The 13,880-nt window shown below is 48.2% G+C and overlaps 1 protein-coding gene across 1 annotated transcript in view; it reads right to left on the reverse strand.

The window, feature by feature from the left end:
- Positions 1–450: 450 nt before the first annotated feature.
- Positions 451–13,880, reverse strand: part of LOC115464777 (calcipressin-2-like) — a 55,268-nt gene continuing 41,838 nt past the window's right edge. Inside the window, exon 2 of the mRNA XM_030195131.1 lies at positions 451–611. Coding sequence (XP_030050991.1) covers positions 451–611 — 161 coding nt within the window. The remainder of the gene's footprint in view (positions 612–13,880) is intronic.

The following is a 13,880-nucleotide window of genomic DNA, read 5'->3' on the forward strand; positions in this document are numbered from 1 at the left end:
GGCACTGTTGCAATGTATACGTACATTTATACCAACTCCTGAACAGGTATAAATTTACATGAGTGCATTTAGAGGTTTTGGGAGTCTATTGAATAAAGACACCTACATGCCTATCTTGTCTTTATAAAATAGTGCGAAAATGGCGCCCACTTGGACTGCCTATTTAGACAACCTGAACTTTGCTTTCCACAAGAACAAAAATCAAAAGAAACACAAAACAATTAGAGATCTTCTGTCATCCATGTTACATGTTATAATGTATGATACAGTTTGGTATGTGAAGAACTACTATTTTTCAGCCCTTTTTATTTCAAAATAGGCTCTACTTTCAGGGAGCTAAATATCCTGTCTCTGAAAGGCAATCATGGCCTTACTAAAAACAAATAAGCAAAACAAAACAAAAAAACAAGAAAGAAAAAGGTGTGCTGAGGGTGGCCAGAGCCAGGAGATTCAGTTGGCCTTTGCCGGAGGTAAGCCGGGGCGCCGGGTCTGCACAATCTTTGGCTTAGGGGAGACCCGGGGGTCCTCCTCATCTTCTGTGTCACTGTTGCACACATGTACCACCACACTGGGGGTGGACTCTGTCCCTGCATGCAGCTCATACTTTTCCCCTGGAAAAAAAGAGAAGGTGGATGTATTAAGAAAATGAGAACACACATTGTTTACATTTTAGGAGAATGCTCATTTCAAATGTACACAGGTTTCAAATCTGGCAGAAATAGGTTGAGCAAGACAGCACCCAAATAAACTGTTCTCATGTGAGCTCAGAACTGCCCTCGTCATAATGAAACTAAAAATCTGAACAGATATTCAGGAGGCTGCTCTCCTCTTAAAGACAACAGGATGACTTATCTGGCTATCAATAAGTGAGTTTTCAGTTTGATAAGTGGTTAGCTCAGCACTGCTGAATGTTGTGGGTTAAAGATAACCAAGGGGTTCATTTTCAAAGCACTTAGATTTACAAAGTTCGATAAGTTACTATGGAACTCTGTAAGTCTAAGTGCTTTGAAAATATGCCTCCAAGTTACTTACATGTAGCTGGTGTCCTCTGTGGATAGTAGAACGGGTGATGTCATTGATGAGAGCTCACACAGGAAAGCTTCAATAGCTTAGTAATCAGAAAGAGATCCTTTTACTAAGCTGCAGTAAGCACTGTGTGCTTACCACAGGTTAAAATGCACTACCGCGGGGCATGTACAGGTGTCCTGTGATAGTTTTTACACGTGCTACCCACAGGCTAAAAAATAGCATTCATATTTTAGCTCTGGGGGCAGGTCTGGTGCATGTTCTGTGCTAATTGGTTAGCGCAGCTACATTGCTGCATGTGGTTAGTGTGTGAGCCCTCACCGCCTACAAAATAGGTGTCGGTAAGTGCTCATGCATTAATTGCTGCAAAGGAACAGCAGCCATTTTCTGGCAGCGCTAAAAGTGGCCTTAGCACGTAGGAAAGACCTGCACTGGGGATAGCGCTGGCCACTTTTTAGCACTGCTTAGTAAAAGGGCCCCTAAGCAATTTACCACATATAATGCTCCACTCCTCGACTATTGTGTGGGACCAACTCAGTTTATTCAGCTTGAGTAGAATAAAAAGCTTGAGAAGATGGGCTGGAATGTGAGGACTTCTATCCAGCAGTCCATGGAGAACACCTGCTACAGGTAAGCAGCTTGGTTTTCTCAGAGGACAAGCAGGATAGCAAGGCCTTATAGTGTGGGCCACCCTAGCAACAGGCTGCCCTCAACAGAAAAAAAAAAAAGGAAAAAGTAATAACAAGCTGCTGCAATAGGTAGACACCAACATATTTTCAGTGGCAACTAGCCTTGTTCAAATTCTTTAACTTTTTTTTTGGAAGGCAGCCTGAAAAAGAAATGTTTAATGTTTACAAGAACTTGATATACTGTCAGTCACACATTTATGCAGCTAAGTGGTTTATGTGTATACTAATTAGATAAAAGAAAGGCAAAGAAAGAATCTAGGGATCTAGGAAAAAAAAGAAAGAATCTAGGGAACAGGATAAAAAGACAGGTCTGGTGAAAATGCTACTGCCTTTATGCTTGTTGAAACAGCCAGGTCTTAGGTAATATTTTAAACCTCGAGTAGGAGGATTTAAGCCTGATATTAGGTGGTACTGAGTTCCAAATATAAAAACATTAAGAATAGCCATACTAGGTCAGACCAATGGTTCATCCAGCCCAGTATCCTGTTTCCAACAGTGGCCAATCCAGATCAAAAGTACCTGGCAGAAACCCAAATAGTAGCAACATTCCATGTTACCAATCTTAGGGCAAGCAGTGACTTTTCCCATGTCTATCTCAGTAGCAGACTATGGACTTTTCTTCCAGGAACTTGTCCAAACTTGTTTAAAACCCGGAAATGCTAACTGCTATTACCACATCTTCTGGCAACAAGTTCCAGAGTTTAACTATTTATTAAGTGAAAAAATATTTCCTCCTATTTGTTTTAAAAGTATTTCCATGTAACTTAGTTGAGTGCCCCCTAGTCTTTGTACTTCTTTCCTCATATGAGAGGAGTTTCATCCCCTTGTTGTTTTGGTTGCTCTTGTTTGAACCTTTTCTAATTCTGCTATATCTGTTTTGAGATATGGCAACCAGAATTGAATGCAATATTCAAGGTGAGGTTACACCATGGAACAATACAGAGGCATTATAATATTCTTATTTTGCATTTGTTTCCAAATAATTCCTAGCATCCTGTTTGCTTTTTTGGCCACCACCACACACTGGGCAGAAGACGTCAGCATACTGTCTACAATGACACCTAGATCTTTTTCTTGGGTGGACCCAGTGGTGTGCTGGAGCCGGCTCGCGAGAGCCAGTTGTTATTTTTTTTTCAGAATTTTGGGAGCCGGTTGTTAAAGTAGCTACTTTAACAACCGGCTCCCAAAATTTGGGCTCTGGTCCCCACCTGGCGGTGTCAACGGCATCCCCTGTGGCTTTGGGCATTTTCTCACACTGTCACACGCAGCACTTCTTCTCTTGTTTCTCCTCCTCTCCCCCCAACCTCTCTTCTTTAGCTTTGCGCGAACCTGCACTTAAATTTTTTTTTTTTTAAAGCAGTGTTAACACGTCAGCAGGAATAGGCTGCTTCAGCCAATTCCAGGTGCCTTCCTTCAGCCCTCGGGGCCGGAACACACTGAAAGAAGGCCCGTGGGATTGGCTGAAGCAGCCTGTTCCTGCTGACGTGTTAACACTGCTTAAAAAAAAAATTAAATGCAGAAGACAGACAAGAGCAAGAGGCAAGGAAGTGCGAGGGGAGAGAGCAGAGAGGTGCTGCTTGGGGGGGGGGGCAGTGAAATATATCTGTCAGTGGATTTATATTTGAAACAGCTATATCCTAGAACAGGATTTGTGGCTTTCAGTTTCCTTGGTAAGTCACAAACATATTTTAATTTCGTGACTTATACAGCTACAGAAGTTTAGGGCCAAGGGGAGGCGGTGGCCTTATTTTTAAAGCTCTTTTTGCTGTGCTATAGATGCAGTATGGGCAAAGCTTTTTCTGAAAATATCAATCAGCTTTTCTATCCCTCAGCTCCTGTTTTGATGTGGTGATCTGGGCTGTCCATTCTGTTTTTCGTATGGCAAATGCTTTAATCAAAGCTTATTGTTACTCATTGTTAGATAAGTCTGTGCCACAAGAGGACAGAAAATAACCAGAGTAGATACAGCAACGTACTTTCCATTTAGGTTTAGCTGCCAGGCACATTTTGCTGAGTTAGGACGGAGCTGTTTTATATTGCTAACTAGAACAATAAACTTTAATTTTCTCTTTCGCAAGGGACAAGGTATAAAAACGGGAGCAGGGAGTGAAGTTAGGAGTGTTTTGCCCTTACTTCTTTCGATTTCTTAGGACCCCACCCCACCCTAGTTCTTTCCCTTTTTTGCATTCCAGGGTCGACCAGAGAGCCACGTACAAGGGGCGAAGAGGGAAGGGGATATTATAATATTGTACAAATATTTATATCTCTGTCTGCTCTTTCAGCTTGTCTGCTTTTCAAGATAGCTAACATGAATATTCATCATGACACTGACATGTAACTATGGATGGCTGGAAGGGGGACAGGGGAGAGAAGAGAATCGATGGGTATGGATGGATAGAGGGGGGCAGGGAAGAGAAGAGAATTGCTGATATGGATGGATAGAGGGAGGGCAGGGGAGACTTGCTGGACATAGGTGGATGGAGGGGAGGGCAGGGAAGAGAGAGTTGCTGGACATGGGTGGAGGGAAGGGCAGGGGGGGAGAGGAGGGTTGCTGGACATGGGTGAATGAGGGGAGGGCAGTGGGGAGAGGAGGGTTGCTGGACATGGGTGGATGGAGGGGATGGCAGGGGGAAAGGAGGGTTGCTGGACATAGGTGGATGGAGGGGAGGGCAGGGGGGAGAGGAGGGTTGCTGGACATGGGTGGAGGGAAGGGCAGGGGGGGGAGAGGAGGGTTGCTGGACATGGGTGAATAAGGGGAGGGCAGTGGGGAGAGGAAGGTTGCTGGACATGGGTGGATGGAGGGGATGGCAGGGGGAAAGGAGGGTTGCTGGACATAGGTGGATGGAGGGGAGGGCAGGGGGGAGAGGAGGGTTGCTGGACATGGGTGGATGGAGGGGGGGCAGGGGGAGAGGAGGGTTGCTGGACATGGGTGGAGCAGAGGGAAGGAAGAGAGAAGAAATGCTGGACATGGATGGAGGGGAGGGAAGAGTGAGGAAGGAGATGAGATGAGGGAAAAGGAAGAGAGGAGGAAAAACTGCACATGGATGAAGAAAATAGGCAGAAGCTGGATCCCACTGGACAGTCAAGTCTGCGGATGACCCAGCTTTTACTTACGGGTGCAGGGCAAGAAATGAAGAAGAAAGGCGGAAAATAAAGAAATGGATAGGAAGCCCTGGAAACAGAGTTAAGAGGACAGATAGCAGCAGAATCGGATACTGGGACAGCATGATCAGAAAAACAAAGTCACCAGACAACAAAGGTAGAAAAAAAAATCATTTTATTTTCATTATAGTGTTTGGAATATGACCACTTTGAGAATCAGGTGCTCAACATTAAAAGTTTATATTTATTTACTTATTTATAGCATTTTATCTCACATTAAACACGAATTAGATTGGAACCTGGGATCATTTAATTTTTTTCCTGGAGTAATGCATTGCCCCTCCCCCCTAGGCTCTCTCCCCGGCTATAGCCAGCTCTGCAATTTGGGGGGGGGGGGGGGGGGGGAGGGCGCAGAGGTGGATTGGGGAGAGAGCCTGTTGTTAAACATTTACCAGCACACCACTGGGTGGACCCTAGCATCAGGTAACTATGATTTGGATTATTCTTCTCAACATGCATCACTTTGCATTTGTACACTAAAGGCTGTCTTGTAAATGACGTCCAGTCTAAGCAGAAAGGGGGTAGACAGAGGAGAGACTGTTGGGAAGAATAAAGCACTTGGGCAGGATAAATGATTAGTAGATTAAACAAATACTGTGGGTAAGTCCTTTGTAAACCAGGGTGATGATCTTAAATTTAATACAGGTGGAAACAGGTAACCAATGTTCAGCTTTCAAAGGGCGAGGGGGGGGGGGGGAGAGGGGGATGAAGTGATCAAAGCAACATGCATTATAAAGAAGCTTAACAACCATGGACTGGACAATGGGGGTATGCAATTGGATTCAAATTCCCAAAGAGATTCTGAAAGACTGACTGGCCAAATCTGACATTATAAACTATGATATGAACTTCAAGAGTCAAGTCTGTCTGGGCATTAGCAAAGGAAATGCAGTATGCTAACCAATTAAACAGTTTGTTGGAAGCAGTCCTTACCCTATTTGGGTCAAAAGGAACAAAAAGTAGAGGGGACTTTCTAAGATCTTTAGTCTGCTCCAAAGAGAGGCCAGAGTTCTCTTGCAATCCAATGAATGCAGTGCACTTTCACCTTTCTGGGCATGAAGACTGGGAAAAAATATTTGTAAGATGACAGACTGATTAAGGTGAAATTCTGACACCACCTTAGGAAGGAACTTATCTCTTTGACAAAATATATCATAAAGGACAACATGCGTAACTCTACTTTCTTCAAGACATCCAGGAATGTTCTTTAATGTCTTTTGCTTTCACACCTTCTTGTACCTAATACCTTTGGCTCTAGCACTATCATGTATATCACCATCATGTAACCAAAACTTCTGCTAAAACAAATGTATACTATTTTCTATTCCCAATATTATGTATTTCACCATCATGTACCCAAAACTTGCTGTAAAACCAAATGTACATTCTTTTCTATTTCCAGTATCCATGATGAATTGTAAGCCACATTGAGCCTGCAAAAAGGTGGGATAATGTGGAATACAAATGTAATAATAATAATAATAATAACATGCAGAGCTACTCATTAAAGAACTTTGTATAAGGTAAATCAGTTACTAGAATTAGGAGCTCACTTACTCTGGGCACTGAAGTTACTGCCAACAAAAACAAGACCTTCCAGGTCAAGTACTTCAGTTCATAGGTATCAAGTGGCTCAAAAGCGAATGCTACATACCTGTAGAAGGTATTCTCCGAGGACAGCAGGCTGATTGTTCTCACTGATGGGTGACGTCCATGGCACCCCCTCCAATCGGAATCTTCACTAGCAAAGATGTTTGCTAGCCCTCGCGGGCCCATGCGCACCGCGCATGCGCGGTCGTCTTCCCGCCCGAACCGGCTCGTGTTCGTCAGTCCCATATGTAGCAAGACAAAGACAAGGGAAGACATAACTCCAAAGGGGAGGTGGGCAGGTTTGTGAGAACAATCAGCCTGCTGTCCTCGGAGAATACCTTCTACAGGTATGTAGCATTCGCTTTCTCCGAGGACAAGCAGGCTGCTTGTTCTCACTGATAGGGTATCCCTAGCCCCCAGGCTCACTCAAAACAACAAACATGGTCAATTGGGCCTCGCAACGGCGAGGACATAACTGAGATTGACCTAACATCTTATTCAACTAACTGAGAGTGTAGCCTGGAACAGAATAAAAAGTGGGCCTAGGGGGGTGGAGTTGGATTCAAACCCCAAACAGATTCTGAAGCACCGACTGCCCGAACCGACTGTCGCGTCGGGTATCCTGATGCAGGCAGTAATGAGATGTGAATGTGTGGACAGATGACCACGTCGCAGCTTTGCAGATCTCTTCAATAGTGGCTGACTTCAAGTGGGCCACTGACGTTGCCATGGCTCTAACATTGTGAGCCGTGACATGACCCTCAAGAGCCAGCCCAGCCTGGGCGTAAGTGAAGGAAATGCAATCTGCTAGCCAATTGGATATGGTGCGTTTCCCCACAGCCACTCCCCTCCTGTTGGGATCAAAAGAAACAAACATTTGGGCGGACTGTCTGTTGGGTTGTGTCCGCTCCAGATAGAAGGCCAATGCTCTTTTGCAGTCCAATGTGTGCAGCTGACGTTCAGCAGGGCAGGAATGAGGACGGGGAAAGAATGTTGGCAAGACAACTGACTGGTTCAGATGGAACTCCGACACAACCTTTGGCAAGAACTTAGGGTGAGTGCGGAGGACTACTCTATTATGATGAAATTTGGTATAAGGAGCATGAGCTACTAGGGCTTGAAGCTCACTGACTCTACGAGCTGAAGTTACTGCCACCAAGAAAATGACCTTCCAGGTCAAGTACTTCAGATGGCATGAATTCAGTGGCTCAAAAGGAGGTTTCATCAGCTGGGTGAGAACGACACTGAGATCCCATGACACTGTAGGAGGTTTGATGGGGGGCTTTGACAGAAGCAAACCTCTCATAAAGCGAACTAAAGGCTGTCCCGAGATTGGCTTACCTTCCACACGGTAATGGTATGCACTGATTGCGCTAAGGTGAACCCTTACAGAGTTGGTCTTGAGACCAGACTCAGACAAGTGCAGAAGGTAGTCAAGCAGGGTCTGTGTAGGACAAGAGCGAGGATCTAAGGCCTTGCTGTCACACCAGACGACAAACCTCCTCCATAAAAAGAAGTAACTCCTCTTAGTGGAATCTTTCCTGGAAGCAAGCAAGACACGGGAGACACCCTCCGACAGACCCAAAGAGGCAAAGTCTACGCTCTCAACATCCAGGCCGTGAGAGCCAGAGACTGGAGGCTGGGATGCAGAAGCACCCCTTCATTCTGGGTGATGAGGGTCGGAAAACACTCCAATCTCCACGGTTCTTCGGAGGACAACTCCAGAAGAAGAGGGAACCAGATCTGACGCGGCCAAAAAGGAGCAATCAGAATCATGGTGCCTCGGTCCTGCTTGAGTTTCAGCAAAGTCTTCCCCACCAGAGGTATGGGAGGATAAGCATACAGCAGGCCTTCCCCCCAATCCAGGAGGAAGGCATCTGACGCCAGTCAGCCGTGGGCCTGAAGTCTGGAACAGAACTGAGGGACCTTGTGGTTGGCTCGAGATGCGAAGAGATCTACCAAGGGGGTGCCCCACACTTGGAAGATCCGGCGCACTACTCTGGAGTTGAGCGACCACTCGTGAGGCTGCATAATCCATAGACTGTTGTTTACGCCTGCCAGATATGTGGCTTGGAGAAACATGCCGTAACGGCGAGCCCACAGCCACATGCGGATGGCCTCCTGACACAGGGGGCGAGATCCGGTGCCCCCCTGCTTGTTGATGTAATACATGGCAACCTGTCTGAATTTGGATAATTTGGTGGGACAGCCGATCTCTGAAAGCCTTCAGAGCGTTCCAGACTGCTCGTAACTCCAGGAGATTGATCTGTAGACCTTGTTCCTGGAGGGACCAGCTTCCCTGGGTGTGAAGCCCATCAACATGAGCTCCCCACCCCAGGAGAGACGCATCCGTAGTCAGCACTTTTTGCGGCTGAGGAATTTGGAAAGGGTGTCCCAGAGTCAAATTGGACCAAATCGTCCACCAGTGCAGGGATTCGAGAAAACTCGTGGACAGGTGGATCACGTCCTCTAGATCCCCAGCCGCCTGAAACCACTGGGAAGCTAGGGTCCATTGAGCAGATCGCATGCGAAGACGAGCCATGGGAGTCACATGAACTGTGGAGGCCATGTGGCCGAGCAATCTCAACATCTGCCGAGCTGTGATCTGCTGGGATGCTCGCACTCGGGAGACGAGGGACAACAGATTGTTGGCCCTTGTCTCCGGGAGGTAGGCACGAGCCGTCTGAGAATCCAGCAGAGCTCCTATGAATTCGAGTCTCTGTACTGGGAGAAGATGGGACTTTGGATAATTGATCACAAACCACAGTAGCTCCAGGAGTCGAATAGTAATCTGCATGGACTGTAGAGCTCCTGCCTTAGATGTGTTCTTCACCAGCCAATCATCGAGATAAGGGAACACATGCACCCCAAGCCTGCGGAGCGCTGCTGCTACCACAACCAGACACTTTGTGAACACCCTGGGCGCAGAGGCGAGCACAAAGGGTAGCACACAGTACTGGAAGTGACGTGTTCCCAGACGGAATCGGAGATACTGTCTGTGAGCTGGCAGTATCAGGATATGTGTGTAAGCATCCTTTAAGTCCAGAGAGCATAGCCAATCCTTTTCCTGAATCATGGGAAGAAGGGTGCCCAGGGAAAGCATCCTGAACTTTTCCTTGACCAGATATTTGTTCAGGGCCCTTAGGTCTAGGATGGGACGCATCCCCCCTGTTTTCTTTTCCACAAGGAAGTACTTGGAATAGAATCCCAGCCCTTCTTGCCCGGGTGGCACGGGCTCGACTGCATTGGCGCTGAGAAGGGTGGAGAGTTCCTCTGCAAGTACCTGCTTGTGCTGGAAGCTGAAAGACTGAGCTCCCGGTGGGCAATTTGGAGGCATGGAGGCCAAATTGAGGGCGTATCCTTGACGGACTATTTGGAGAACCCACTGGTCGGAGGTTATAAGAAGCCACCTTTGGTGAAAAACTTTCAACCTCCCCCCGACCGGCAGATCGTCCGGCACGGACACTTTGACATCGGCTATGCTATGCTGGAGCCAGTCAAAAGCTCGTCCCCTGCTTTTGCTGGGGAGCTGAGAGGCCTTGCTGAGGCGCATGCTGCTGACGAGAGCGAGCGCGCTGGGGCTTAGCCTGGGCCGCAGGCTGTCGAGAGGGAGGTTTGTACCTACGCTTACCAGAAGAGTAGGGAACAGTCCTCCTTCCCCCATAAAAACGCCTACCTGATGAGGTAGATGCTGAAGGCTGCCGGTGGGAGAATTTGTCGAAAGTGTTATCCCGCTGATGGAGCTGTTCTACCACCTGTTTGACTTTTTCTCCAAAAATGTTATCCGCACGGCAAGGGGAGTCCACAATCCGCTGCTGGATCCTATTCTCCAGGTCGGAGGCACGCAGAGTCTGCCCATCACCACACCTTGAGCAGCGGCCCTGGACGCAACATCAAAGGTATCAAATACCCCTCTGGCCAGGAATTTCCTACATGCCTTCAGCTGCCTGACCACCTCCTGAAACGGCTTGGCTTGCTCAGAAGGGAGATGGTCCACCAAGTCCGCCAGCTTCCACACATTGTTCCGCATATGGATGCTCGTGTAGAGCTGGTAAGATTGAATCTTGGCCACGAGCATGGAAGAATGGTAGCCTTCCTCCCAAAGGAGTCTAAGGTTCTGGGATCTTTGCCCGGGGGCGCCGAAGCATGCTCCCTAGAACTCTTAGCCTTCTTCAGGGCCAGATCCACCACACCAGAGTCGTGAGGCAACTGAGTGCGCATCAGCTCTGGGTCCCCATGGATCCGATATTGGGATTCTATCTTTTTGGGAATGTGGGGATTAGTTAGTGGCTTGGTCCAGTTCGCCAGCAATGTCTTTTTCAGGACATGATGCATGGGTACTGTGGACGCTTCCTTAGGTGGAGAAGGATAGTCCAAGAGCTCAAACATTTCAGCCCTCGGCTCATCCTCCTCAACCACCGGGAAGGGGATGGCCGTAGACATCTCCCGGACAAAGGCCGAGAAAGACAGACTCTCGGGAGGAGAAAGCTGTCTTTCAGGGGAGGGAGTGGGGTCAGAAGGAAGGCCATCAGACTCCTCGTCAGAGAAATATCTGATGTCCTCCTCTGCCTCCCACGAGGCCTCATCATCGGTATCAGACACAAGTCCACGGACCTGTGTCTGAAGCCGTGTCCATCTCGACTCCGTGGAACCACGGCCACGGTGGGAGTGTCGAGAGGTGGACTCCCTGGCCGGCAGCGGCGAAGCTCCCTCCCCTGACGTCGTTGGGGAGTCCACCTGGGAGGCAGCCGAAACCACCTCACCCCGGGCAAAGGGCCAGCTGTCGCCTCACTCGACGGCACCGGTGGCGCAAGCACCGCCGGTACCGGAGAAGGGCGCAACAGGTCTACCAGAATGCCAGGAAGAACGGCCCGGAGACTCTCGTGCAGAGCCGCTGTGGAGAAAGACTAAGAAGCCGGTGCAGGCGTCGAGGTCAGAATCTGTTCCGGGCATGGAGGCGGTACCGGGCTGTCCGAGGTAGAGCGCACCGACACCTCCTGAATGGAGGGTGAGCGGTCCTCCCGGTGCCGATGCCTGCTAGGTGCCGACTCCCTCGGCGACCCAGAGCTCCCGGTACCCAGTCGGGAAGGTGACCGGTGACGATGCTTCTTCGACTTCTTCGAGCGAAGCATGTCACTGGAGCTCCCCGGTACCGAGGAGGACGTTGAATCCAGACGTCGCTTCCTCGGGGCCGGGGCCGAAGATGGTCGATCCCGGGGGGGCTGTACCGCAGGAGCCCTCAGGGCAGGAGGAGACCTACCCGAAGGCTCACCACCACGAGCAGGGGAATGGACAGCCCTCACCTGCACTCCAGACGAAGCACCACCGTCCGACGACATCAGCACCAGAGGGGGTCCCGGTACCACCGACGCCGACGCACTCTTCCGAAGCCTCGGTACCGACAATGCAGGAGGAGGACGCCTCGATGCAGTCGATGTCGATGCGGTCTCCGAAGACTTCGGTGCTGCCGATGCCGATGCACCCGACGAATCTCTCGATGCCGATGCCGTCGAAGCGCCGGAGAACAGAACATTCCACTGGGCCAATCTCGCTACCCGAGTCCTCTTTTGCAAAAGAGCACAAAGACTACAGGCCTGCGGGCGGTGCCCAGCCCCCAGACACTGAAGACACGAGGCGTGCCTATCAGTGAGCGAGATTACCCGGGCGCACTGGGTGCACTTCTTGAAGCCGCTGGAAGGCTTCGATGTCATGGGCGGAAAAATCGCGCCGGCGAAATCAAAATTTGCGATGATGACACGAGGCACTGAGACAAAAAGGGGGGGAAAAAAACCCGTGTGGGCGGCCAACAAGGCCGCTCCCGAAAGCGAAAGAAAACTTATGCTGGGAAAAAAACTAGAAATTCGGGGAAAAGGTTCTCTCTTTTTTTTTTTTTTTTGAAAAACACGAAAGACGCGCGAGGGTCCTCTGAGGGGCACGAAACGGCGGCAAAACACGACCATCCCGAGCGCGGACAAAAGAAGACTGACGAACACGATCCGGTTTGGGCGGGAAGACGACCACGCATGCGCGGTGCGCATCGGCGCGCGAGGGCTAGCAAACGTCTTTGCTAGTGAAGATTCCGATTGGAGGGGGTGCCGTGGACGTCACCCATCAGTGAGAACAAGCAGCCTGCTTGTCCTCGGAGAAAGGAGTTTTCATCTGCTGGATTAACACTATGTTGAAGTCCATGACACTAAGGGAGACTTGATGAAGCCTTGCATAAATCAAACATATAAAGGTTGTAGAGAGATATACTCTCCTTCTACATGTTGGTGATGAGTGTCACCTGCACTAAGATGTACCCTAATGAAGTTGGTTTTTAAGCCTGATTCAAACAAACGTACAAGATATTCCTGCAGTATTTATGTGGGACAGGAAAAAGAAGTCTAGGGCTCTTCTTTCACTCCAGACATCAAACCTCTTCCATTTAAAACTGTAAGACCTCCTACCAGAATCTCATCTGTCAGGCAAATTCAAAAAAGCTATAGTTACCTTCTCAGCATCTAAGCTATGACAGAAAAGGATTTGATGTTCAGATGTGACAAGAGTACCTTGAGCTTGTGTGATTAGTGTTGTGGAATTCCCATGTTTTATGGGTCTTCTTATAGAAAGTGGGAACCACACCTGTCTTGGCCAATGTGGAGTGATGAGAATCATGGTCCCTTTGTCCCATCCAAGACTGATTATTCTCACTATGAGAGCTACTGGAGGATATACATACAGAAGACCCAAAAATGTCTGATGCTAGTCTGCTGTGCATTCCTATCCTGGAACAGAACAGATGTACCTTCTTGCTCTGAGGTGCTGCAAAATGATCTATTGAGGGAGTGCCCATTCTTGAAATATCCTCTGAGCCACTTTCTTGTTAAAAATCACTCAAGTGGTTGGGTCTGCCAAGTTGTTGAACTTTTCTGACAGACAAGTGGCCTTGAGGGTCATTCTGTGACAAATGACCCATAAGAACATAAGTACATAAGTGTTGCCATACTGGGGCAGACCGAAGGTCCATCAAGCCCTTTATCCTGTTTCCAACAATGGCCAATCCAGGTTACAAGTATCTGGCAAGATCCCAAAACTGTACATTTTATACTGCTTATCCTAGAAATAAACAGTGGAGTTTCCTCAAACCCATCTTAATAATGGCTTACGGAGTATTTTTTTAGGAAGTTATCCAAACCTTTTTTAAACCCTGCTTTTATAAAACTGCATTCTCTGGCAATGAATTCCAGAGTTTAATTACATGTTGAGTGATGAAATATTTTCTCCAATTTGTTTTAAATTTACTACTTAATAGCTTCATTGTGTGCCCCCAAGTCTTAGTATTTTTGGAAAGAGTAAACAAGCAATTCACGCCCACCCATTCCATTCCACTTCTTGACAGTAACCCAACATAGGAGGTATGATCATGTTCCT

This window comes from Microcaecilia unicolor, chromosome 3 (genome assembly GCF_901765095.1).
Source record: "Microcaecilia unicolor chromosome 3, aMicUni1.1, whole genome shotgun sequence".
NCBI lineage: Eukaryota > Metazoa > Chordata > Amphibia > Gymnophiona > Siphonopidae > Microcaecilia > Microcaecilia unicolor.